The sequence below is a fragment of the Natator depressus genome, chromosome 6 (assembly GCF_965152275.1).
Source record: "Natator depressus isolate rNatDep1 chromosome 6, rNatDep2.hap1, whole genome shotgun sequence".
Classification (NCBI taxonomy): domain Eukaryota; kingdom Metazoa; phylum Chordata; order Testudines; family Cheloniidae; genus Natator; species Natator depressus.
The window spans coordinates 118,052,351-118,079,439 of NC_134239.1; the positions used below are offsets into that span (position 1 = coordinate 118,052,351).

General features: G+C 41.1%; 1 protein-coding gene across 1 annotated transcript in view; it reads right to left on the reverse strand.

Moving 5' to 3' along the window:
* Positions 1-27,089, reverse strand: part of PRKCH (protein kinase C eta) — a 165,320-nt gene that overhangs the window by 82,429 nt on the left and 55,802 nt on the right. The window contains exons 3-9 of the mRNA XM_074956411.1: positions 14,755-14,905; positions 13,656-13,690; positions 12,300-12,388; positions 9,330-9,459; positions 8,005-8,132; positions 3,035-3,178; positions 1,919-2,092 (exon numbers count right to left, since the gene is read on the reverse strand). Coding sequence (XP_074812512.1) covers positions 1,919-2,092; positions 3,035-3,178; positions 8,005-8,132; positions 9,330-9,459; positions 12,300-12,388; positions 13,656-13,690; positions 14,755-14,905 — 851 coding nt within the window. The remainder of the gene's footprint in view (positions 1-1,918; positions 2,093-3,034; positions 3,179-8,004; positions 8,133-9,329; positions 9,460-12,299; positions 12,389-13,655; positions 13,691-14,754; positions 14,906-27,089) is intronic.

The window sequence follows — 27,089 nt, forward strand, 5'->3', positions numbered from 1 at the left end:
AAATGGGCACCCCAGAGGAGATGTGGGAGCTCAGCACTTCTCAGGATCAGGCTCTTCATTTCCTTTAAAATAAGACAAGCCCTCAAAACAGGTAGTTATTGTAAGATTTCTAATGAGAGGCCTGGCACTTTATCAATTGTAATGTATGGCCCAAGTTTTGAAAATTTATATGAATAATGAATGACAATGTCATTTTAAAAACAAAGCAATTAAGCTTTATTAATGTAACTTCATGGAAAGAACAGAAACGAATACAGGAAGAAATTCACCCCTGTGCAGAGAGCGAGCATAAAGACTGTACATCACTTTAGCCCCACTCAGCCCTGTTTTGAAAACTTAAATGTCGTCTGCACAGGAGTGAATTTCACCCCCAGTCAATACATGTCTCTCTGCAAAAGGACCCAATCATGCTCCCAGAAACTAACATAAATCCAGTTATTGTGGGTTGCAGCTGGCGTGGCTGAGGACAGAATTTGGCCCAAGCACTATAAATCACAATTAACCATGTTAATTTGAAATCTATTTATTTTTTAGTGTCTCTATTATTTTGTTTTAATTTATTATTATAGGCGCACGGATGTTTACCGCTGCTCTCGGACAATCCTGATAACAAACCAATCTCTCTCAATTGGGGGGATTCTCCCAGGAAACATTTTAATTAAATAAAGTCACAGCAAAGTAGGGTAGCTGTTACTGGCAGAAAGTCCTGTCACAGTAGATCTGAGCTCTAGTAATATCTAACATTACCAGACCTTTCCAAACATATTTCTATGCAATCCATTAGTGAGGTTATTAACCTGGATCCTTGTACCTTTGTGCTATGAAAACCAAAGTGAGATTCAACTAAGGCCCTCTGTACTTGTGAGAGGGCTGATATATAAACCCTCTTTCTGTTCAGGATAGGTTGCTTTGTGAAATACATAAACTCTAACAAAAATCCTCCTCCATTACGTGGGAGTAGCTTCCCAGGGCTCCACCCCAAGCTGACATGGTGCTTGAGCTCTCCGGCTGGCTGTTGCACCACTCAAATGAAACACGAAGACCATCAGTCAGGTTGCTGCCAGAGCACACTCCTTCCCTGTTAGGGATTCACCAAGCAGCAGTGAAGTATGTGTGATTAAAGAATAATTTCTTCTATGGCCCTCTGAGGGAAAAGGCAGACTCTATGAGACGTCAGTAGAAGACAGACTAGTAATAGCTAGAAATGAGTTGTAGCAGTTCGAAAGAGCTTCAGTACCTAAGGTACTTGGATCTCCATGGGAAGGATGGTTTAGCTCATCGAATGTATGTCCACATGCTGAGAGACAGCTATTCTACATTGGGCTGGCCCAATGTTCACTAAAGTCAATGGGACTCTTTCCATTGACTTGAGTGGGTTTTTGATCAGACTCCGCATTAGCTAGTAAGATGGACTAGAGCCGACAGGTTTTTCCCCAAAATCTAATTCTTTGAGGTTGCAGAGTTGTGCTGTAGTGGGGGCAGCGCAGTCTCATTCAATTCTCTAACCAGGATCTCTAGGTCCGAGATCCCTCACTGACCAGTTCAGAGGATTGTGTGGAGAAGGGAGGCTCAGAGTATGTCGGGTGGTTGGCACTGACACAGGCTCTGTTGCCAGGAAGGACGGCACAGCAGGTCTTCCCCATCATTGCAGTTTTGTTAAGCAGCTCGAAACGAGGCAGGATTTTGCCAGGCAAACGGAGATGTTGATGCTAGAGGTAGAACTTGCTGGAACCTTTGCCCTGCCCTCAACCCCATCAGTGGCATGGAGAAACCGCGACTACAGCAGGTTTCAAGGGAACTGTCCGCGGATGCTTTGCTATCCACTCAGCTCTGCTTATAGGAGGTGAGGAAAAATACTCAGGAAGCCTCCATGCTACCCAGTGCGTGGGGAGCAATGTGAAAGCTGAGCCATACTCACAGGAGTCTGAAAACAGTAGAAAAGCTGGGTGAGGAATGGGTGGCTCCTGGCCAGGGACAGGATGCGCTTCTCTGTCATGGTGCATTCCACATCGTCATCCTGGAGAATAACATCCTTCTTCAGCACCTTCACAGCATACAGCTGGTCCGTCTCTTTTATTTTGGCAAGCATCACCTAAACCAAAGCAAGAGAATGAACCATATAGGCTAAATCCTGCTCTCTCCCACACAAGTATGGCAGGAGGACACAGGGGCCTCTCACACAACCTGGCAGGAGATGGAAGACAGCATATCTTCACGGCACACAGTCGTGAAGTCCAGCCAACTAGCGAGGTCAGTGTCAGCGGACATGGGCGTGGCCACCAGTGTGACCATCTAGGGACAAAGCTAGCTAGCATGTGTGCTGCCATGAGAGCAGGCCCTATCCAGCAGAAGTGGGCATGCAGGTTGCTCAGTGCTGTAAGGAGCAGCAAATCTCTCCTAGTCCTGGTCAGTGGCATCCTTCCCAGTGCCCGCAGGAATCCTCTACCATAACACACACCACGCCATGCCGTCTGTCCCACCTTGCTGCACAATCAGAGTTTGGCCCATTCACCAGTTTTGACTGCACCATTTACACAATGGCTTTGAGGCAAAAACCAGGCGCATGGTTTGCTGGTAGATGGAGAGTGAGCTCTGAACCGCATTGAGCTCTGACACTATTACCTTGCATCCTTTAAAGGAGAAGTTCATCTTCCCAAGGAAGTGCTGCACAAGTGAGCACTAATGCTGCAGCATACTTGACATTTCTGTTATGCTCCCTTGCATGCGGAAATTATTCTTTTGGTTGTGGCTGTTTTCCCCTTTTGTTGTAGTCAGTGTTTCAATTTGTGGTTGGTTTTATATTCCCCTCCTCTCCCCTCTATAGCGGGTCTTTCTGCATATATGTATAATCACTCTGATATTCACATGTGCTGAGCTCCCGTGCAGCGCCCACTGATTTCCAGTCATGTTTCTCCTGACAGGGATCTTACCTTTTATCCGGTTTGGGAAGCACCTCATGTACTTGGGAGCCACTAAAATAACAAACAACAACAACGACACTACTATTTCGTGAAGAGCCAGGAATAAAACTCACCTTCCCAAAACTGCCCTTTCCCAACACTCGGATGAAGGTGAAGTCTTTGATCCCGAACCTGCTTGCTGAACTTCCACTCACACCGTTGCCGTCGTTTGGACTTTCTTTTCCCTGGGGCCTCAGCGTGGATCTTGAAACTAATTTCTGGAGAGGAAAATAACCCAGTTTGTCTAAAAATTGCATTTCCACTGCGATATGCTGCAGTGTTTACTAATGATGTATCTGTCTGGGTACATCTGCTGTGCTCAGCTGCACTGTACTGCAGCTGAAATACATTGGGCATAACATCACTCCAGGCGTCATGTGCAACAAGCCCACCCACCATCATCCGTGGCCACAAAGAAACATAAGAACTAGTTCTTGCTCTGTGTTTGACCTTGTAAAGTCACTTTGCTAAACCTAACAGGCAAGCCTGACCTCCCTACTTGGGAAATGGGAGAGCTGAGTGAAAAAACCTGGGAATCTTCCATCTGAATTTTTGGGATATGAATAAATATGGCTACTTAATACCTCACAGCATGAATATCATCAGCGACATTTGGAATCCAAACGATTTGTGTCTAGTCACTTCCCCTTCTCAGCCTCCCTTCCTGCTTACTAGCTACCTCCCTACCACTGCTTCCTCCTTCAATACAAATTCCTTTGAAGCTTTCTCCTCCCTAACTATAGGGCAGATCCAATTTAATGGTGTCCCTTTACATTTTCAGGAGTACTGCCAGTATCAATGTCTTTCTACAGCTATTATTTTTGCAGTAGTTAGATCAAGTCAATATCCAATACTCTCTGTTCATGGCTCTACAGATGTGGGTGCATAGACAAGCCCCAAATACTTACAAAATAAAGGAGACTCTTGCTCCTTTCCCTTCCCCCCGGAACTTAGTCACACATAGATTTCTTGAGCTCCACCTTGTGACTGTTTCATAGTAATGCAAAATTCACAGCTGCACAATGAGACCTTTGACAAGGCCAATGTTACAGTAATTGAAAATTCAGCTGTGCAGAATGAAACAAAACCATTTGGAACAGCTCCCCAGATCCCTAACAAACATAAGCTCCCAACACATCCTGATAACTTAATCACATCCTTTACCTCACAAACAATTAGGAAAGCCCACTATGTACCAGGGCACAGATATGTTGTATCTATATGTTGTGCAGATTATACGGAGGATATACTATTAGTGTCTGCTTGTTCAGAGCACAGGCTGCCTCCACTGAAATCAATGGGTGCTTTGGGAGCTCTGTAAATCAGAGAATAAATGGTTAACTCTATTACAGTTTGTGTTACGGACAGACGGATGATGATGAGAGATCTGAAAATCCCTGTAGGCCTATTTTGGTATGAGCTTGATCCAAAGCTCACTGAAGTCAATAGGGGCAAGAACCTCAACTTGTCCCATTGATAGGCTATGCAGATTTACATCATCTGAGGCTCTGACCTGGGAATCTTTCCATTGAGTTCAGCAGGCTTTGGATCAGGCCCTTTGTAGCTGGAGAATCAGCATATTATTTGTCTTTCTTTTCCTCTACATCTCTTTCTTCTTCCTGTTCTCTTTCTTTTGCCTGTTCTATTTCTTTCTTACCTTGGTTCTACATGAAGACTAAGATGGTTTTATGACTTACGCCAATATACAAGTGTTAACTTCCTCTAGTTATATGTTGAAATTTGTCATGTCTGATTATTTATTTTGTCACTTTTTAGGTTTTATTTATTTTACCTTTTTATGTATTTTTTGAGAAATATTAGTCGTCATAAAATTGAACAAACCATTGTAAGTGGATAGGTTACCAAGGCCTACTCTTATTTTCTGGGCTGCACAGAGGTTTTGGGGGGTCTGGGACAAAATCTGAAACTGAGGCCCTACCAGCCTTCCAAAAAATTTACCATGGAGATGAAATAGTTTAAGTAGATTACTACTGAAAAACTTTAAAGTTGATTTATTATCACAAAAGACAAGTCACACTATGTTTATCTTTCTTGCTCTTCTTGACAAACACATTTCTGACGCTATCATAATTTGGGCTCTTTGCAAGATCACACACTGTTAGCATCACTAAGGCCAATATACGCATTTTTGGCTCATAGTAAATCAGAGGCAGTTTTTAAATCAGGGCTGACTTGTTTGAGTGCTCCCCTTCGGAAAGTGAAATCAGTATGGAGATGAGGAGTACTTGTGGCACCTTAGAGACTAACCAATTTATTTGAGCATAAGCTTTCGTGAGCTACAGCTCACTTCATCGGATGCATACTATGGAAAGTATAGAAGATATTATATACACACAAAAAGCATGAAAAAATACCTCCTCCCACCCCACTCTCCTGCTGGTAATAGCTTATCTAAAGTGACCACTCTCCTTACAATGTGTATGATAATCAAGGTGGGCCATTTCCAGCACAAATCCAGGGTTTAACAAGAACGTCGGGGGGGGGGGGGGGGGGAGGAAAAAACAAGGGGAAATAGGCTACCTTGCATAATGACTAAGCCACTCCCAGTCTCTATTCAAGCCTAAGTTAATTGTATCCAATTTGCAAATTAATTCCAACTCAGCAGTTTCTCGCTGGAGTCTGGATTTGAAGTTTTTTTGTTGTAAAATAGCGACTTTCATGTCTGTAATCGCGTGACCAGAGAGATTGAAGTGTTCTCCGACTGGTTTATGAATGTTTCTTATGCTCAAATAAATTGGTTAGTCTCTAAGGTGCACAAGTACTCCTTTTCTTTTTGCGAATACAGACTAACACGGCTGTTACTCTGAAACCTGTCAGTATGGAGATGAAAATCCTTAGAGCAACACAGGTCTGTGGGAAAACACACTGCAGTTCTTTTTCATAAATCTTGTTTAATTTAACTGTAGTCACTTTTCCAAATAGCATCTCTCTCTTAGATTGTTTAAAAAGGTGAATTTCCTCTTCTATTAAATCTCTCAAGTAGCCTTTTGATAGTTCTCGAGCTTTTGTGATATTGGAATTGGCATAATTTATAGTTGGCTTCCAAATAAATGAAAACATGCTGTTGATTTTTGAAGGGGGTTCAGATCTTCTTGTATTTGTGTGGATAAGCGAGTCTAAAGCAACATAAAAAATGTTAACCCTGAACTCAGTTTCTTGGTTTTCATGGTCGTACGTGGTGGTCCTGTCTTCACCATAGTGCGTTTTCCTCTTTCTGCTTCTTTTCTTCTTGAAATCTTGTTGAAGGCCCAGGTCCACTTCTACAAGTTTTGACTAGTCAAGAATCAGAGGCCAAGATTCTCAAAGGCGCTCCAGTTCACTTAGGAATGATTTCGTCAGCCTTGATTCTTCTTCAAGTGTAAGCTCAGAGTCTTGAAGTAAACTCCTTAAGATGCCAATGGCTTGTAGAGCTTTAAACCAGAAAGTAGCCAGTAAAACAAATTTGAAAGACTTTAACCATTTAGACAAACATTCCACTTCGCTGCATAAGTCCACGGGCAAGTCAAATTCTTCCTTCAGTTTCACCAAAGCTTGTAGAATTTCCCTTCTCTAGTGGTTTCACTGCTTCAATTCCTGCACCGGGTTTGCTACATACTATGCAACAAAATGTTTGCAGCTTCCGTCGGGCAGGACTGGAACGGAACAGATCCACTGACAGACTGATCAGGCAGAGAAACGGTTTTGTACCTTTGCTTATTTCTATTGATATACAGACCCTCTTTAATTTTATTCCCGATACGTGAATGACTGACATGTAGAATTGTAGCCCACCCTCTTCATAAAATTCCATACGAGTTTTATTTAAGCTAGAGTGCCTTCATCACTTGCCCTTATACAGCTCAGTAATAAATAAAGACTCACGCTATTCGAAGACTGACTGTCTCACATACAGGCTGTGCAGAGAGTACTGCAGCAGGACCTCCTACTTTTATATGGAGTCCGTCACAGCATTGTAAGCCTTTTTTCCATTTTCTGCATTTTATTGTCTTTGGAATTCATGTAGTATAATTGGGTTGTGCATAGTAGTTGTGCATATTGTTCCTTGGGCTTGGAGGCGCCCTCAAATGGGGGGAGGGCTCAGGGCAAACTGCCTCGTTTTCCCCTCCCCTCACCACCTTGGCCAGCCCTGCTTATTTTCATAAATATTTAAAGACATTTTAACACTTTGTTACATTAAATTTTATAACGGTCTAAATAGATTGCAGAATACTTTAAAATACATGAATATACAGCGCACACTTAGGCCTCAATTCTGCAAACTCTTACGCACAATGGGACTAATCAAGTACTTAAAGTTAGGCATCTGTGTACTGTTTGCAGGACTGGGGCATTATACCCCTGGAAAGTTCCCACTGTTATATGACCTCTCAGCTGAAGGGATAGGGGCTGCTTTCAATATAACTCCAATAAATAATAATATCTAGTTCTTACATAGCACTTCCTATCCATAGATGTCAAAGCACTGTACAAAAAAGGTGACCACCATGACTGCCGTTTTACAGATGGCTAAATCGAGACAGAGGGAGGTGCAGCGACTTGTCCAAGATCAGCCAGAAAAGCAGTAGCAGAGCTGGGAATAGAACCTAGGTCTCCTGAGTCCCTGTGTAGTGCTCAATTCACTAGGCAACACTGTCTCTCTATTTGCCAGTGGACATGTCCCTGAATAACACTGACCTTTAAACTAGATTTGGGGCTGGATTCTCCTCTCACTTGTACCACTCAGGCACAGTTCAATGGAGTTTCACTGCTGTAGGTGTGAGAGGGGAATCAGGCCCTAGATTTTGCCATATTTTACATTGACCTAACAGGAAGAAACACACATTGAAGCCTCTGCAATATAAGCTTGGAAACTGAACATTCATTTTCCAGATGAGGTGTTTGCTGAATGTCACAGAACAAAAGGCAATTGGTCCAGTGCACCCTGCAATGCCATTCATTCTAACCAAAGCCCTAACCAACTTCTCTTGTGCTTGTACAAATGACACAGCTGTAAACTCTGATAAAGAAAAGAGAAAAGTCTCACCGAATTTGGAGAAATATTTCCTGGCTGCAGGCCCATACATGCCAAGGTTTTGGCCAGTTCTGCTGCATTCACCCCACAGTTGGGTGCCACGTTGGCTTGGCACCTAATATGTACATTCATTTTACACACTGAGGGGGTGAAAAATAAAATCAAATGAACAACTGGAACAATGCTGAGAGAAAGGCTCAGAATGTTACTGCTGAAAAATAACATGGACTAAAGGATTTCACTCCGGAAAATCTACATCATTGCGCTGATCCTGAGCTACAGAAGCCAAAGAGAACAAGGCTATGGACATCAGGTGACAGTACACCAAACATGATGCAACATGGTCAGATGTCCATTTGTGTACATGTATGAGTGTGCTGGGTACAAGGGGTACGTACACTACTTTGAAGCTATGCCCACAGGTACAAATTAGCTCCAGGATGCCATGGAATTTAGTGATACACTTCAACAGTGGTTGACAAAAAAGCTGGATGAATAACTGATGTTTCAGTTTGCTGGGAAAACTGAAAATTTTAAAATCATCATCAGCGGACCAAAAAGTTGAAAAAAAAAACCCAAAAACATTTGGGGTTCCACAAAATATTTCATTTAGTTTTTGAGCTTTTTAAAAAATGGTTTTTAATTTTTTTAAGGTTTTTTCCAACCAAAACTATTCAGCTAATTTGAGACAAAATTGCAAAATGTTTTGGTCAATTTGAATCTGCATTTTTTTAGCAAAAAAAATTTGTTGAAATTTTTTTGCCCAATTCTAGTTTACAACTCTCTAGTTTCACATCCATATCATTCAACAGAAAACTCACACAGACAGAGAACACTGGGGGGAGGTGAAGGCAGATGGAGATAGAGCATTTGTTACTTAAATGGCTTGATAATAATAGTCATCAAACAAAAACTAAATGCTGGAAAAGCCTTTTCAGTCAATTAACCGTGTGACAAAGAGCCATGTTAATCAACAAACACTGATGACTTTTCCCCTGTTAATGTTTTTTTCCCGCTACCTTGTTAGTATTCACTGCTTAAGCAAAGGCTCTCAGGTACATAGAAAGAGCAATGTTAGAAGTAGCAATATCCATGAGTATTTTCAGCTATGTGAGTGAAAGAAAATTGGACAAACAGTGCAAGTTAGAATCCACTCTGCAGCCTGGAAAAACAAGAGCTATAAATCACTTTTGTATCCACAGACTAGAGAGGAGTGTAATATTCTTTCAAGAGTTTAAGCTAAAATATACAGGAAATTGTTCCTCAGTTCTTTGATTTTCCACACATCCATAGAAGTTTTCCTAAGAAAGCCTGAAGAAAGAATAAGGTTGGCTTACTTTTACACTGCAGTCCTTGCCGCATTATCCCCCACAGCAAAGAACCACAATGATCGCAGAAGGTTGGTACTTTGTAGTTGTGGATCCTAAATTTGTGAGGAATGTTGATTCCAAATCTTTGTTCCAAAACCTGAGAAAGAATCAAAAAGACACACAGGGTAGAAAACTCCGTGTATGTGTGTGTATGTATATGTGTGTGTGTGTATATACATATATATATTTATATATACACACATATACAAGATAATTTTATTAATAAAAAGTACATTAATGTAAGAGCAGGGGGTTGGACTAGATGAGCTCCTGAGGTCTCTTCCAACCCTAATCTTCTATGATTAGGAACAACTGCAGAATTATTTTAAAAAATCCCAGTTCTGAAAGTGTCATCTTTGTTCTCCACTGCATTGTAATTTACCGAATGGGAATGCTGTAATGTATTGACTGAGCTCTAATCAGCAATCAGCCTGCTCTGGCAGATTTTTTGACATGCCTTGTAAGTAGAACAAAGTAGATTTTACAAAGGATTCATTAGCTAATTTCAAATTCTGACAATGAACTTGGAATTATTAAAACTAGATGGGACTTCTATTTGCCTCATCACAAACCTATCTCAAGCCATTTAAGTACTGAATACAAATTATTGCTAACTATAGGAGTTTGTTACTAACTAATCAGCATTAAAATGTTTAACTTATGCGTCACATGCAAAAATAAAATTCTTTAAAATGCTGACTCTCTCTATCATTTTTAGTACATGGCATCAGTTTTCCCAGGCCTTCCAAAATTCCTCATCTCTTTTTTACCACTTCTTATCAATGTTTATTTCCATTTTGGACACTGATTCATCTCCACTTCTCCCCCACCCCTCTCCCACACACACATCTGGGGTTATCCCTCTTTTCCAGTGTGAACTATTTAGATCACAAATGCAGAATCAGAAAACTTTAGAAAATGTTACACATGTTGAACAAATGGATCCTGTTTTATTTTGTGCCTCAACATTTCGGCAGATTGAAAGGTGAATCCATTATCTTAAGTAATTAAAAATATAGGTGCTAATGGAACAACAAGTTTCAAGTCAATTATACCTCTTGAACTTTCTCTCTCTCTTTTTGAAAAAAAAGATATTAGGTCTTTTTTTCATTGAAGTGACTAATTGTCATCTTGAGAGATTCAGTATTTGACTGACATTTTAGGATTGGTAAGAAGACATATTAAAGTTTAGCTCAACAGTTCTGGTAAGAAATAGTGAGCAACGGCATCTGTTCGCATGTTCTGGAAAGAACATTATTGGTTACAATACACCTTTTGTGGTGTAGCTTTACTCCATGACTAGTAATATTCCTCATGGATCTTGGTCCTGGATGGATACTATAGAAACACAGGACATAGGATGGGAAGTGATGACCTGGGTCAGGGTCCAGTCGCCTGCTCTCGCAGGCAACCCTGTCATATAATCCCATTCATAAATTTATCAAGCTCCGCCTTAAAATTAGTTAGGTTGTTTGTCTTCACTACTCCTATCCAGAGGATTGTTCCAGAGCCTCCCTCCTCTGATGGTTTGGAACCTTTTCCTAGTTTCCAGCCTAACTTTATTCATGGACAGTTTACACCCATTTGTTCTTGTCCCAACATTGTCCTTTAGGTGAAACAGCTCTTCTCCCTCCCTGGTGTTTACTCCCTGATGTATTTATAAAGCGCAATCATATCCCTTCTCAGGCTTCATGTTGCTAGATTAAACATACCAAGCTATTTTATTCTTCTCTTGTAAGAAAGGGTCTATAATTCCCCTGATTACCCTAGCAGCCCTTCTCTGAATTTCTGGTTTTATCATGGACTGGGACATGGGTAGTCTGAACCAGTGGTGAGGGCCCGGGCATGGCCTAGTGGGTAGAGCTGAAGCTCTTCCTAGTGGTTGGAGCCAGGAACAGGAACCAGGAGTCAGAGCCAGGAGATGAACAAGGGCACAGGGCTGGCAGACTGGAACTGGACAGGAACAAGGCATGAACAGGTCTGGAATGAGGCTGGAAACAAGCAGGTGATCGCAGCTGTGGGGGTAAATGTTCAGCAGCATGCAACCTGTTGCTGGGTTTAAATGCACACCTGTAGGCTCCTCACAGCCAATCAGGAGGCCAGCCAATCAGGTGATGCTGCCACAACACAACTAGGCTCATGAACCAACCTGAGAGCTGAGCCAGCCAACACCAGGCTCAGCTGAGGGAAATCGGGCCCAGAGTTCCTGACAGTTTTGAATTAATCCTTCTTGAACATGGGTAACCAGAATTGTACCTAGTATTCCAGATGAAGTCTTACCAGCACTTTGTACAATGGCAGAAATACTTCCCAATTTCTAGAGGAAATACCTCACCTGATACCTCCTAAATATTATCAAGCTCTAGGAATGAGCCATACAATTCACCAAACAGTCACATCCTTACCTGAAAGTGTGCCAAACAGAGCAAAAGCTATGGAAGAAGGAAGAATTAATAATAATAATAAAAGATCAAGAGGTGATTTGATTATGGTGTACAAGTACTTTCTTCAGGGAGAAAACAGCTACTAAGGGGCTCTTTAAGGTGTAACAAGGAGTCCAAGCCAGAGAAATTCAAACTAGAAATAAGACAATTATTTAAAAGTGAGGGTGATTAATCATTGGAACAAACTGCCAAGGGGAGTGGTAGATTCTCCAGCTCTGGAAGTGTTCAGATCAAGACTGGATGCAAACATAACAGGCTTTAGTCAAACACAAATGATTGGACTCAATAGAGGATGAAATTCTATGGCCTCGGTTATGCAACAGGTTATACCATATGATCTAAATGGTCACTTCTGGCCTTAAAATCTATGAATCTGTGAATGGAGATAAGAAGCCAAAGAAGGATAAATTCCACTATTTTGCAACCACTACCACCCACACAAACCTGAAGATTCAGGAAGTCTTACGATCCAAGTAACCAACTGTGACTTTACCTTGGTGTCTGTCTTGTCAATATTGTTTTGGCATGTGCAGGCTGTAACAATTAGATGATGGCAACGCTTGTGTACAACACAGGTGCATACTAGGAAACAAAAGAAGCATATTGAACTTTATCAAAAAAGACTTAAAATGTATCAAACAATAAACTGGGCTCTGCTAGATTCCATGTAAATCAGCAGCAGATAATGGAACAATAGGAGAAACGTACATCCTGGCTGAGATTTTCAAAGCCGCCTAAAGGATTTGGATATCCAGTTTCCATTAATTTTAACAGAAATTGGATGCCCAAATCCTCTAAGAAGCTTAGAAAATCTCAGCCCATATAAATATCGGAAGATACATGCAGAAATGTCAGTGCAATCCAAACATGACTAACAATGAACTAAATCAATACGACCACCGAAATCTTCCAATGAAGAATATTACAGGTGATGCAAACAAAGGCCATAGAGGACATTGCTTTGATAAATTTCAGACCCCAGACACAGTCCAAGGCAGTGCCTCCAAGAAGGGATATTTGCGAGGCCAAATGTAACTCACTGGTGAGTGTGTGTCTAGAGATCCCCCCATAGCCTTACGCTTGCTTGCACTCGCAAGGGCCTATCAGTAAATGAACACTTTCTTTTTGTTGAGCTTAGGCAGGAGACATTTGGTTTATCTGCAGTTCAGGTCCATGTGAACACACTGGTGTCCCAGCACACCTCGTAAGAGCCAAGCTTCATTATTAGACTTACTGAAAGACCATGCCTGCAGGAAGCCAACTTAGAGGGCACAGGCACAGGGAAAGGGAGAGGCCAAGACAAACTGATGAGAATTCATTAAACAGAAAAAAATACTGTAAAAATCAGTACAGCATATTACTTTGCATTAGGCAAAAATAGTAGGTCAAACCACAAAGTTTCCTTTTGAAGTAATTTCTCTAATGTCAATTGGTTTTAATTGCATTGTTAAAGGAATTATTGCAGGGAAAAGCCATCCACCCAGGGGCCTGGAGACTGCATGCCTAATGACGGCTGGGCACTATGTTGACGTGACACAGGTCCCAAACTGACAATAAGCTACAAGGAGCTCCACTGACTTCAGTGGGGCTCAATGAAGTGGCAGGAGTCCACCCCCATGGAGCACAGGATTGGGGCCATAGCATGAGGATGTTCCTGCGTGCATATGTATGAGCATACTCTCATGCAGCCAGCCTGATAGCTGCTAATTCACACCTTCTTGGTTGGCTCAAAGAGCAGAATGAATAGTGACTTCAGAGAAAAGAGCAGACAGCATGGCCCTGCTGGAAGAAGATGCATCTCAGTGTTGGAATATTCAATAATATATGGTATATGGATATAACACTTTACCTTGGCACTGGTATCCCTGCTTCCCAAATACTCCCCTGTTCAAAACAAAACAAAACATGGAACGTGATTCACAATCACAAACCAAAACAGTTTGGCAGTAGTTTCATGAGGGCAGAACTGAAAGGCAATGAAGCCCAAGCATTCTGCTTTCCAAAGCAAACAGCCAGTGGTGACAAGAAGACAGTGAGCTGGCTGAGATTCAGTGCATGTAACAAAGGGACAAGGAAGGCTTTGGCTCACAGGGTAGGCTGTCAAAATGCATCTTTCTTTCCACATTAAACCTCTCACTGTATTTCCTTAAGTACTTCACCTACATTACTCTAAACAAAACAATTATTAGATGGACCAGATTACACAAGCTCCATAATTACCTCTGAAGGCCTTATGTTCCATATGGAACAGAGAGACATAACAGAGTGGGAGATAATTACCTCTCCCTCTACCCATGCTCTTCTCAACCATTTCAGTTTAATGGATTGTTACCCCCTACTCTTTCTATCCATATTAGTTCCACAACTATTAACCTGCTCTTTATGCCTTGAATGGTTTTTGTCTCCTCATCCACCCAGTGCTCTCTCTCTCCTCCTTCAAACCCACTTCTGCAAACAGCCATTCCTGCTTTCTTCTCACCATCAGTAATTCACACAGCACCAACTGAACTGCTGTCCAGGGTCTCGTATAACCATTAGTCTTGTCTAACTCAGGCTATAAGATCTGTTTCTTAATCAACATTTGTAAAGCACCATGTAACTAATTCAGTATTGATTGCTGCATGGGGGTATACCTGCTAGAAAGAGTGTAAAGGTACGGTTATGGGCTTGTCTACATGGTCACTTAGCACATGGTAAGCTGGGGTGTAAATCTACAAAGCACTAGCTTGCTGTGTACTAACTCACAGCATGGACCCTGCTACTATGCACTAAAAGTTCTGTGGTGCACTTTGACCTACTGCTGCAGCAGTGGGGTTCACATGGCAACTTAAGTGTGCAGCAGACTAGTGAGATGTACAATCACGACCTAGGATGACATGTGCTCACCATGTGCACAAACCCACAGTGGAAGGAAAGGCCCAGGTTGTTGTTTTTTAAGTCATTCTTACCAGATAAACTCCTTGCAGTGGGAGCAGTACGTTGGTTGTCGCAAATACGTAGCCATAAATTTGTGCCCGTTGACTTGATGTACTCTTCTTCGCATAGCCCTCTGGCGTTTCCGAGTAAAATTTTTAAAAATTCTCTCTCTCTGGAGGGTTCCTATACAGAAAAAAAAATACAACATAAAAATTAATTTATGATTATCTATAGAACAGGGAGAATAATTATTATTTTATATAATGCTTTTGACCATATATCTCGGAGCGCTTTACAAGGTTATCAATCATCATAACCCCAATTTAAAGACAGGGAAATTACAGAGAGAAATTATTTGGGCCAGATCACAGAACAAGACAATGGCAAAGAGAGGAACTGAACCCACATCTCCAGAGTGTCAGTCCAGTGTCCTATCCACTAGATCATAATTTTCACTTGCTCGATGAATGCTATTTACCTCACCTTTGTTGCTCTCATGCTATATCTAAGCATCACCCTTTGGGGGACTTTTTCCTTTAAGTATTAAACAAAACATAAAGGCCTGTATGTTTAAGAACTGATCAGTGGTTTTAGGGGACTCAATTTTTTGGTGCCCACCTGGCGGCCTCTTAAAGGAGCCTGCTTTATCAGAGGTGTGGCATTTAGCACTTTCTGAAAATAAGGCCCCTTTAAGTTCTCTCACTTTGTGCACACAAACTGAATTACTCCAAATCACTACTCAATTAAAAAATTTAGGACTAATTTAGCCATACAAAAACATCTTCCTGCAAAGCTAAAGTTATGCAAAACATGCACTGACTCATTTCTAAAGCACAGAAATGCTGTCTATATCAATAAAGCCATTCACAGATATTAACAGATATCTAACATAAAATCATAGTGGTCTTGTATTTTCCTATATACAGAGCACTTTTCATCTAGAACGACCCCAGCACTGACCAGGTTTGACCTTGCGTAGCTTCTCAGATCAAAGGCAGTAGACATTTGCATCAGATAAGACATGAATATTGCAATGAACAGGCCAGTCTAGGTGTACTGCTGCCCTCTACCGGATGGAATCAGAGCTGATCAACCGTGTATTGTGCTACACTTACTGTAGAATGCTAATGGAGAGTCTCCTCTAGTGAAAGTGCTCAGGGCCCAGGCCTTGGGATAGGAGATTAAAGGTTCTGTTCAAGTTGGTGTCAGGAAGTTCTGCATGCCATGGTGTTCAGCATAGTGACAACTCAGGAGACTGTCGAGTTGCAGACTCATTCGCCTATTAGCTTATGATCGACACCACTTCCCCAATCATACCTGAAAGTGTAGCTACTAGTACCAGAGGTGATGCGTCGGGGTGGGGCACATGGGGTCACATGCCCTACTCCTCTCCCTCACCCCCCAATTTGCTGCTTGACTTATATTGAGCATGCTCAGTAATGCCTGCTGAAGCCGCTACCCTCACTCTGCCCCCCACACTATCGGCAGGTATGGGTCATCTCATTCACCTCCTAAGAATGGCCTGACAGAATGTACCCATGTCCACACCCTACATGCTACTGTTATTATCTTTGTACAAGGTATATCTTGTAAGGTATCATTCGAAAATTCATAATTCGCTGGTCAATATTGTCCTGATAAAATATGTGTGGCAACATTGTATGTGCGGTTATAAGATTTCCCCGTATGATGTTAACGACAAGTTTCAAACATGTGGCAAATAGGTCTGTCCGCACATAAGTAGTAAACACTGTTATCAAGCAGGAAGGGAGACAAAGGAAGCGAAAACAGGTGGCAAAACCAGCAGGAAACATCCTTACATATAGATACTCTATCTCCCGAATCTCAGCTAGAAATGTTTTCCAAGTGGGGGACTGACACTATAAAAAGGAAGAACAAACAACCCCAGGCACCCTATCCTCTCTCTCTCCCTCCATCAATTCACTGCTTGAGAAGGGACAAAAGGAGCAGCCATTGAACAGAAAAGGGTTCTTGGCCTAAGAAGTTGGGCCAGTCAGACTGTTGAGAGCATGTGGTGAGAAAACTTTGCTTTGAATTTAACATTGTTTGTCAAGTTAGGCCTTACTTGTGTTTTATCTTTATTTTTCTTGTAACCGTTTCTGACTTTTATGCCTCATTACTTGGATTCACTTAAAATCTCTCTCTTTGTAGTTAATAAACTTGTTTTACTGTTTTATCTAATCCATTGTGTCTGAACTGAAGTGTGTGAAGAACTATTTGAAATAATAAGCTGGCATATTATTATCTTAAAGAAATAAAGGACTTAACACACTTGTATCATCCAGGAGAGGGTGGGCAGTACAGGACATATACTTCTGGGGGAAATCTAAGACTGGGAATGAGTTGGGGTCACTCTGTACTATAAGCAAGGCTGGTAAGAGCCAAAGCATGGCTGGCTGGCTGCAGCGCACACAGACACAGAGCTGGGAATGATTTGCATGCTGGAGGCCTTTTGTGAGCCAGGAGGGAGGCTACAACAGCAAAGCAGTGTGAAGGGCACTCCAGGTTAGAGGGCAGGGGTCACACAGCTCCCCGTTAGTCGGGACTGTATCCTCAGTATGTCACAAATGGGTTGAAAAATTTTCCCATTTTTCAACCAGCTCTGCCCATTAGACATTTTTTTAAACAACAAAAAATGCTGCCAACTTGATCAAGGCTTGAGGGGGAAAAGAGTTAAACATCGTAAGCATATTTCATGGTCCTTTCTGCAGGAACAGAGATAGAGGAAGTCATGCTATCAGTGCGGCAGCCAACCATTTCAAAGGGACGCCAACCATACGATACACTCCAGTCTCTTTGAATTCTTGCTGTATAGCTTAAGAAGGAAAACTATCAGTAAAGCTCAGATTTTTTTCTGCTGGATACTTTAGTCTTTTCTGCACATGCTTCCTTTCACTTGCACAAACTGGAAATTTCATACCTGATGACATAACTAGGACACTGAAGACTGCTTGCCTTTCAAGACAGCGTGAATTTATTTTTAAAATGAAAACACACCATAAATTGGGATCTGCTCATTAAACAAAGCAGGGATGTCGTATGTATGATCGAAGAACTTAAAAAGAAACTTGCTTTCTTTATAGCCAGTCTTCTAGCTAACATAAAGGATATTGCTCAGAAAGACAACAGGAAATCATCCCAACACATGCTTAACTCCCATTGAAGTCAATGGGCTTAACACAGGAATTGTTTCACTGAATGGGACCCATAGTCCATCTAATCCAGTATCCTTTCTCCAACAGTGACCAATATCAGATGTTTCAGAGGAAGCTGTAAGTATCCTGCAGCAGGCAGAGACGGGATAATCTGCCTCTGACATTAAGTCTCACTCTGATTTCTAACAACTAGTTTAAGACCTGAAGCACAAGGTTTAACATCCCTTCCAAATGTTTTGTTATCATTAATCATGGTGACTCTGGATATTCTTGATCTCCATACAAGTCTCCAATCCCCTTTTGAATTCTCCTAAATTCTTGGCCTCAGTGACTTCTTGTGGTAATGAATTCCACAGTTTAATTATACATTGTGTGAAAAAACATTTTTTATAATTTTTTAAGTTTGCCATTTTCTAATTTAGTTGATTATGCCCTTGTTCTTGTATTAAGCACATGCTTAAGCACTTTCCTCAACCACGGCCAAAAAAAAAACCAACAAAAAACCAAAACAGCAAGGAAAGTATCCTGCATCAGAATTTCAGCACTGATAATGCACCTCCTCGGCATTGAAGGTGAAATGAAGAGAAAAGACTATAATGTTTGTAAGTGTCCCTGTTTATTCAATGCATAGTAAATGGACTAAAGCATAATTTCAACGTACAGCTTGCTTTCCGTCAGTTGTTCCACTGGGAAGCCCAGAAGATCCTGCCCTTCACATTTTGTCACTCATGTTTGCCAGAACTTAAGAGAATGTGTTTTTAATTTATCACGTAAATTTCCTATTTTCCTTTTGGCTCTCCTCAGGGATCTGCACAGAGAAAATGCTCCCCTGTGCCATCCCAATTTCTAAGCATCCGATGTGTAACGACAAGCAATCAAGTTCTTTGCAAAAATAAACAACTATTTAGAAGCCAGACTCAATCTCACTTAGGGGGATTCAGCTGTGCATTCATGAGCTTTGCCTCATTATTTTAGAGAGGCTGAGCTTTGGAATCATCTATCTAAGTCAGGCAAGTTAAGCTCTTCTTTGTTTTCCTAAAAAACATCATCCCACTTGCTGGTGCTAAAGTTTCAACACCTACTCACTGCATCGACTATATTTTCAAAGCATTTCATGGGTGTGATTAAATCCTGCATAGTGTTTTGATGCTTTGAACAGTTCTTCAGACCCCACTAAAGGGCTTTTCTGTGGTTACCAGTTCATAACTGCTTTGGCTCAGAACCAGTACACTCGTGAATCTATGTGTTATTCCTTTATGCCATTTGGGGCCTCTGATCCTGGGAACAGGTAATTTGTAGACAAGGTCCCCCTGCCAGGGCGACCCTAGTCAGGTCTGGAGGTGGTCATTTTATTCCCCTCCTCCCAAGTATTTCCTAGGAAACCCACTCAACAAACAGTTCGTTCTTGTCTTAGCCCACTGTTTAAGAGAGTCCTCTGAAGCTCATAATGGTTCCCTAGGTTTACATGAGTCACGTCTTCTTGATAAGTTACATATAATCCCACCATAACACAAACATTTGCATTTTTAATACAAGCTCCTCAGATACTTACTTCAATAAGTTTTGTCCAAGATATTGAGGAAATTGTCATACTTGTTACACTCAGCAACTTTTAAATCTGGCCCAAATTTATTTAAAAAAATGTTTGAATACACTAATTTTTCCTTCCAGTTCAAAGTACCTCCTTCCCCACAACCAACTTCCATCAAGATGGCAAAATCCCAGCAAATAACCACTGTTTCCACTGATGTAGTCATAACACCATCCTTCCAGAGACTGTACATGGAACAAATAAGAGAGCATAAGAGCCATTCTTGTTTGACACAGGGGGCTGATGTAGTAGCCCCACTTGTCTATAATTTTTAATATCACAAAGTTATTTATAGTACTATCTATAAAAACTCACATTGTATTCTGGCCAGTTTCCCATAGAATCTCTCCTCCCATACCCACCCACCCACTTCCCCATTTTACAACAACATTTTACAAAACAAAGCAAAAAAGTCACGATTTGAAAAACTCCAGATTACTTTAGTACTTATAAAACTTTTAAAACCCTCCAAACTCTGATAATGTAACTAGCAGTATGGTCCAAATTCTGCTATCATATACATGCAAGCAGCTCCCCAATGAAGTCAAAGGGAGTGGCCCATACTGTGCTGATGGCTAAATTTAGCCCTCTATAACAACAGGGTGCTTACTGTGCTTGGTTATTTGTAACACTAACTACAGAGATGAATACTGAGGAGTCTCTTCCCCTTTCCCTCTCTCCAGACATACCCAGCACACATTCACATCAGTGGAAATTATGCATGCTGAGAAGCAGAGAATAAATAAACCACTAAGTCATTTGAGGACATTTGTATGTAATGGCATGCTATTCACCCTATCAGCAGTGTAATTATACTGCAGTACCCGCCATATTAGATTAAGTGATTCCAAAATTATTTGCAATGGAGATTCTTTTTTTATTTCCACTGCATACATTTTTAGGTGAATAAACTCTGAGTCAAGAAAGTTCCATAGCTATAAAATAGAGATCATTCCCCCACCCTCAATAAAGCTCATATTCACATTTGTATTTTTATTCCAACAAAATCATTTATTCATACTGTTCAGAATGTTACTACATATTGCTCCCTCCACCCAATGTTCTTTGCTAGGGTTCAACTCCCCCTCTTAATAAAACAAGAAAACTTAATTAATTCTGTCTCTGCTGAAAAGGCAAATGAGTGAGTTCACTGATCAGCATTTGCAGAATTTATTTGCTTACTCAGTGTTTGCTTCAGTTCAGTCCTTATCTGGATTTTAAAACTGCACCAATAAAAAAAAAAAAACCCAAACCCTACAGAGCCAGTTGTTCTAAGTGTTATGCTGCATAATCATTTGCTTCAAAGGAGATGTGGGATGAAATAGACAGACTGCCAGATCTCATTGACCAGAAATCAATCTCACTGTTACTGTACCTACTGGTATTACTATGCTGGTTTTACAAATATAGGGACAACTGGATGCACAAAAATTCCATCAGCGTTATATTGTTCTTCCGCTCACACTCACTCAGCTGAATTCTAAACTAAACAAAAAATAAGAGGATTTGATCAAGTAAATAGTCTTAAATAATAATGCCAGTGGAATCAAATTTAGTCCCAGGATAAGATTCTCCTCCTGCTAGATAAACACGGAGGCAATTATTGAAAATAAACAGAGGCAAAACCAAGATGTTTAGTAGGAAAACACTGATCCTGTGACAAAACTTTCCTACGAAGACTTAATATCTTTTAAACCAAAAGAGTGCTGCAGATATAATCCTTCAGTTTGATGAACACAAAGGGCTGAAGACCCATTAGTTAAGACATTATAAACCCAACATAGCAATGGAGAAGGCAAAATTCTACACCGACAGGAGGATGTGAAAGATATGATCTAAAATAAAAGGAGGACTTGTGGCACCTTAGAGACTAAGAAATTTATTTGAGCAAAAGCTTTTGTTAGTCTCTAAGGTGCCACAAGTCCTCCTTTTCTTTTTGCGGATACAGACTAACACGGCTTCTACTCTGAAACATGATCTAAAATGTCACTACCATTGCTGACTGATCTGATTCTATGATTATTACTGCTGGGGAGTGAAAGTTTCTCATTTCATGACTAGTGTAACGTTGCATTCTGGATTAGCTGACTCGAGAATGCTTCTATCTTTATGATTCAGGGTCTTTTTAAATACGCAACGTTATACATTTTATGAATAAACTGGTTTCAGATTGACGGAAGCTAAAAGTTTATTTTTTTAACAAACAATAATAAGGTTACACTTATGACACTAAGATGACACGAAGCTGGGGGACAGGTAGATACACTGGAGGGTACAGATAGGGTCCAGAGTGACCTAGACAAATTGGAGAACTGGGCCAAAAGAAATCTGATGAGGTTCAACAAGGACAAGTGCAGAGTCCTGCACTTATGAAGGAAAAATCCCATGCACCGCTACAGGCTGGGGACTGACTGGCTAAGCAGCAGTTCTGCAGAAAAGGACCTGGGGATTACAAGAAGTGGACGAGAAGCTGGATATGAGTCAGCAGTGTGCCCTTGTTGCCAAGGCCAACGGCGTATTGGGCTGTATTAGTAGGAGCATTGCCAGCAGATCAAGGGAAGCGATTATTCCCCTCTATTTGGCACTGGTGAGGCCTCACCTGGAGTATTGCATCCAGTTTTGGTCCCCCCATTACAGAAGGGTTGTGGACAAATTGGAGAGAGTCAAGCAGAGGGTAACGAAAATGATTAGGGGGCTGGGGCACATGACTTACGAGGAGAGGCTGAGGGAACTGGGCTTGTTTAGTCTGCAGAAGAGAAGAGTGAGGGGGGATTTGATAGCAGCCTTCAACTACCTGAAGGGGGGTTCGAAAGAGGATGGAGCTCAGTTGTTCTCAGTGGTGGCAGATGACAGAACAAGAAGCAATAGTCTCAAGTTGCAGAGGGGGAGGTCTATGTTGGATATTAGGAAACACTATTTCACTAGGAGGGTGGTGAAGCACTGGAATAGGTTACCTACGGAGGTGATGGAATCTCATTCCTTAGAGGTTTTTAAGGCCCAGCTTGACAAAGCCCTGGCTGGGATGATTTCATTGGTGTTGGTCCTGCTTTGAGCAGGGGGTTGGACTAGATGACCTCCTGAGGTCTCTTCCGACCCTAATATTCTATGATTCTAAGGTTTGGAGAGTCAAAAATTGATTTGCTGACAGTTTCCACTTGGTACACTATCACACTTTAGATCACATTTTTGCTACGTCAGAACCAAAGGATTTTTATCTGATGTTTAACAAATTCAAAAAAGAAGATCACCTTTTTCTTTTCATTTGAAGCTTTTTTATACCCAGAGCTTAAACCCTGCTGAGTTCACCCCATTGCTATTTTCCAATGTATATATTTAGTGCTGCCAAAATAAATTCATTCCAGTAATTACATTTGCTTGTAATCTTCAATTACTGCTTATGTGTAATCGCCTCTACTACCTACTTTTGGCACCTAGTAACAGGGAAGGACAGGAAATGGGTGATTTCCATGGGTGATCCTACCTGCAACAAAATTTAATAGCAACAGAGCAGATATTTTAAAGCATCTTATGTTTACGCCATAATTGTTCACTAAAGAAAGACTCTCAGATTCACCTGACAAGTGCAAGCAAGTCTCTCATAAGGGAAGAGCTAAAGGTTTCCAACCAATTAGGCTTCCATTTCTGCTTCAAAAACCACCTCTTGAACACTAACCTGTCTGCATCCTAAATTTGGCAGTGCTCATGTTTTGTCAATCATGAAAATTATGGTATGTTTACCCCGTTTTCTATCTGACCTGTCCATTTCTTTCAACCTTCCACTTCCTAGAGATGTTCAATGTTGAGTGTTAAAAGATAGAAAGAAACAGTTAGTTAGTTCTCTTGAGTAGACGGGAATGTGGTATGACAGATATTGCAGCCCCGGGGAGTATCTTTGGGGATCACTATATTAAATTTATGAATGGTTTATATATGATTGTGCTCTACTCCATGTGTTCTGTTCTACCACAGCTCCTCCAGGAACTAAAAAACAGTGTGGGGGGGTGGGGTGGGAGAAGGGGTGATTAAGGCGAGTCACCAAGACTAAACAACTCTAGAGAGATACCACCCCATGGAGAGGTTTGCATAAACTGGTTCAAACTGAGTTCCCAGAAACTCACATGAACAAACGGCTTGGTTTAAGAAGGCTGAGTTTGAACGGACACAGGGCCTTCTTTGTGAGCCAGCAAATGAACATGAACTTTATGGCCTCCTTGGACCAATCTACGGAAGGGCTGGTAAGACTTCGGCCTCCTAGGGCCTCATAGAACTAACGGGTGTTTCATGGTATGTTTAATGCGAATTTAAAATCGGGGGAGGAGGAGAGTGTTAAATATTTTTTCTCTGTAACGCTTTTACCTTAAGAATAAATGTGCTTGCTTAGAACTGCGTGGTAACTTGTAACTCTTGGTAATACACTCTTCATAGCCCTGGAAGAGAAAGACTGGCTTGCTGGGGATATTGCAGTGTACAGCAGGGAGCCGTGCAGCCTTAAAACCTTGTCTGGAGGAATGAGCACAAGGGATGAAATTCTGACTCCAGTGAAGTGAATGGGGGCTTTGCCATTGACTTCAGTGGAGCCAGTATTTAACCCAAAGTTAGGAGTCACATCCATAGCTCTAATCCATGCTCTGTCACTAACTCATTGTGCAGTTTAGGGCAAGTCATTGTTCCTTTCCATCTCAGTTTACCCATCTACAAAATGAGGACTAAACACATTCTCACCTACCTCACAAAGGAGTTTTGAGGATTAATTTGTTAATATTTATACAGTGCTTTGAACACAGAAAGCATGATATAACCACTATGTCATATAGAATACTAATACTTAGGAAAAGAAAAATCACAGAAGCATCAGCCTCTTAGTAAACCATTTGCAGCTCACTTGTCCGTTGTAAAGAATTATTACCAGCCGTAGAAATTCACTAAATAAGGCAATCCATCCATGATCAGCGTATGAGCACAAGAACAAGCAGAACTCTACACACAAGGCAAGGCATTCAGCCTCCTTGAATTTCCTCTTTCCGCTGTTAAAGAAAGCAGACTAGCTGCACTTCATTTCTATTTATATATTTTTGCCACATGAGGGAAAGAAGTTAATTTATGAGTAATGCCATCTAAGCCTCACCCTCAGACAAGTGGTAGGATGCAGGCTGAACTACTGGTAGTACTTGAATATGACAACCGTCACACATGATAACAGGAACTACCTGATTAATTTAGCTGACTGTGCTGTCAGCACCAGGCTGTAACACCTACCTTCCCACTGGAAACTTCTTTTCAAAGGTCCAATAATTACTTTACATTTTGGATTATTATTACTCTTCTCTCAACTGTATTCCTGACACTGTAGGGCCTTGATCCTGTAAGATGCTTAGTACCTTCTAGAAAATGCTGAGTGCCTTCTATTCTACCTAGGTACTGAAAATGGCCTCCATCACCAGAACATCTGAGTGCCTCCTATCATTAATGTATTTATCTCACAGTGCCTTGTTGAGGAACGGAAGGATTATAATTCTCATTTTAGAGATAGGAAATTAAGGCACAAAAGGAAAGTATTTGCTCAAGGTCACAAAAGTCTGTGATGAAGCTAAGAACTGAACTCTGCTCATTTGTGTCTCACACAGTAGCCTTAACCTTAAGACCCTCCGATTCAACACCCTGCAGGAGGCTTTAGATGATTTAGACAGCACAGAGAGGACTGGATGATTTAGACAGCACAGAGAGGACTGGGAATTTGGAGACCTGGGGTCTATTTCCCTGCTGTGTGACCTTTGGCAAATTGCTAAACTTTCTGTGCCTCAGTTTGGGGATAATGATAGCCACCTTTCCTGGGTAAAGAACTTGGAGTTGTACAGATAAAAAGCATTAGGTACTGTTATTAGTTCCTGAATCAGGAGAGAGTAAACAGCTGATTTCTCTCCTTTCCCCCCGAATTAAAATCCTTACCATCTCCTTGTGCTTAGGCAAGAGGACCCCCTACTGTAAAACATCATGTTAGTTCTTCTTGTCTATTCAACTGAAGAGAATTTTTGAGACATAGTTTATTAGGGGCCGAAACCATTTAAATAGATTATTAAAAATAGGTAAATAAAATTAACAAAGCCACTTTGATGTGTCTGGTGATTTATTCATGTGCCAGAAGCCTCCCTGCTCCATAGATTTCAAAGCTTTCATATATTACATGGCTGGAGATTATAAAGTGTTGGTGGAACAACAACTTTTATAGATGAAGGCTGGCAGTAGCAGGGTGAAATTTTGGGGAATTTACATCCTGTGGAAATGGCAGGGAGATCCTGAACTTCCCCTGATCCCGATGCCTCAGGGCCAGTGTCTTATTGTAGCAACCAGCAAATCACATTTGGTCAGTAGTTCTGTAATAGGGATTGCAATGTGCAGTGCTTATTTAGACCTTGCCTACACAGAAAAGTTTTACTTAAGTCAGTTTTTAAACCAATATAATGAAACTGGTGCAAACCCTGAGTGGACACACTTCTTTCAGTCTGAAAGTGGCTTATTTTGGTTTATTTTATCAGCTTAAGCTGAATCAAAAAAAGACACCTTTATGCCAAAATAAAAGAGTGTCCACACAAGGTTTCGCACTGCTTGAACTAATTCTATCTAAATTCATACTTCATGCTAAACTGGTGCAGTTTCTTGCGTACACAAGGACTTAACATCCATCTCAAAGATACAGTACGTGGAAAATACTCTTCAAGTTGACAGAGAGTCAATGCAGAAGAGAAAATACATTAGGAATGGTCAGAAAGCCTAAAGAGAGAATCCTGCTTTTTTTAAAAAGGACAAAATTTATTAATAAACCTAACGATCATCTGAATTTCAATCAACTTTCATCCAAAAGGAGCCAATGTACTTTAGCAATTCTGTGACTAGTGATCATTTTACTTAACACTACAATGCAGCCACCTCTAGTGTGGACCACAGCAGACCTTCTTCACTAGCAGCACTACAGCTTTTAGGAAGGAAAGTACATTATAACTGAAAGTATAATTGGAATTTAGAAGGGGAGAAATTAAATTAGGAGAGTTGGACTTTGGCCAAGGTAGTTAACAACTTTCCACTTCCACAGTGACGAGTGCCTCAAATATATCTTTCATCTGACAGATAGAAGGGACTGTGCAGCAGTGAAGCTAACACTTTGCTGGCACATTAGTTTAGTATTAACTCAGGCCTGGTCTATACCTAAAACTTAGGTGAAACTAGCTACCTCACTCGGGGCGTGAAAAATTCACAGCCCTGAAAGACGTAGTTAAGCCGACCTACACCATGGTATAGACACTCCTAGTCTGATGGAAGAATTCTTTTGTCAACTTAGCTACCGCCTCTCGAAGGATTAACTACAGCAACAGAAAAAACCCTTCCATCATTGTAATAACTGTCTATACTACAGTGGTACAGTTGCAGTACCATAGCTGTGCCACTGTAGTGTCTGTACTGTAGACATATCCTCAGAGGGATGTCTAACACCCGAGTCATCAACACATTTACTACAAGCCTCAATTATCCTGGTTGGCCAGTCACCCAATCCTTGAATGGGCCCATCCCTACTTAGCTGACAACATCATAGCCCCAAGTGGTATAG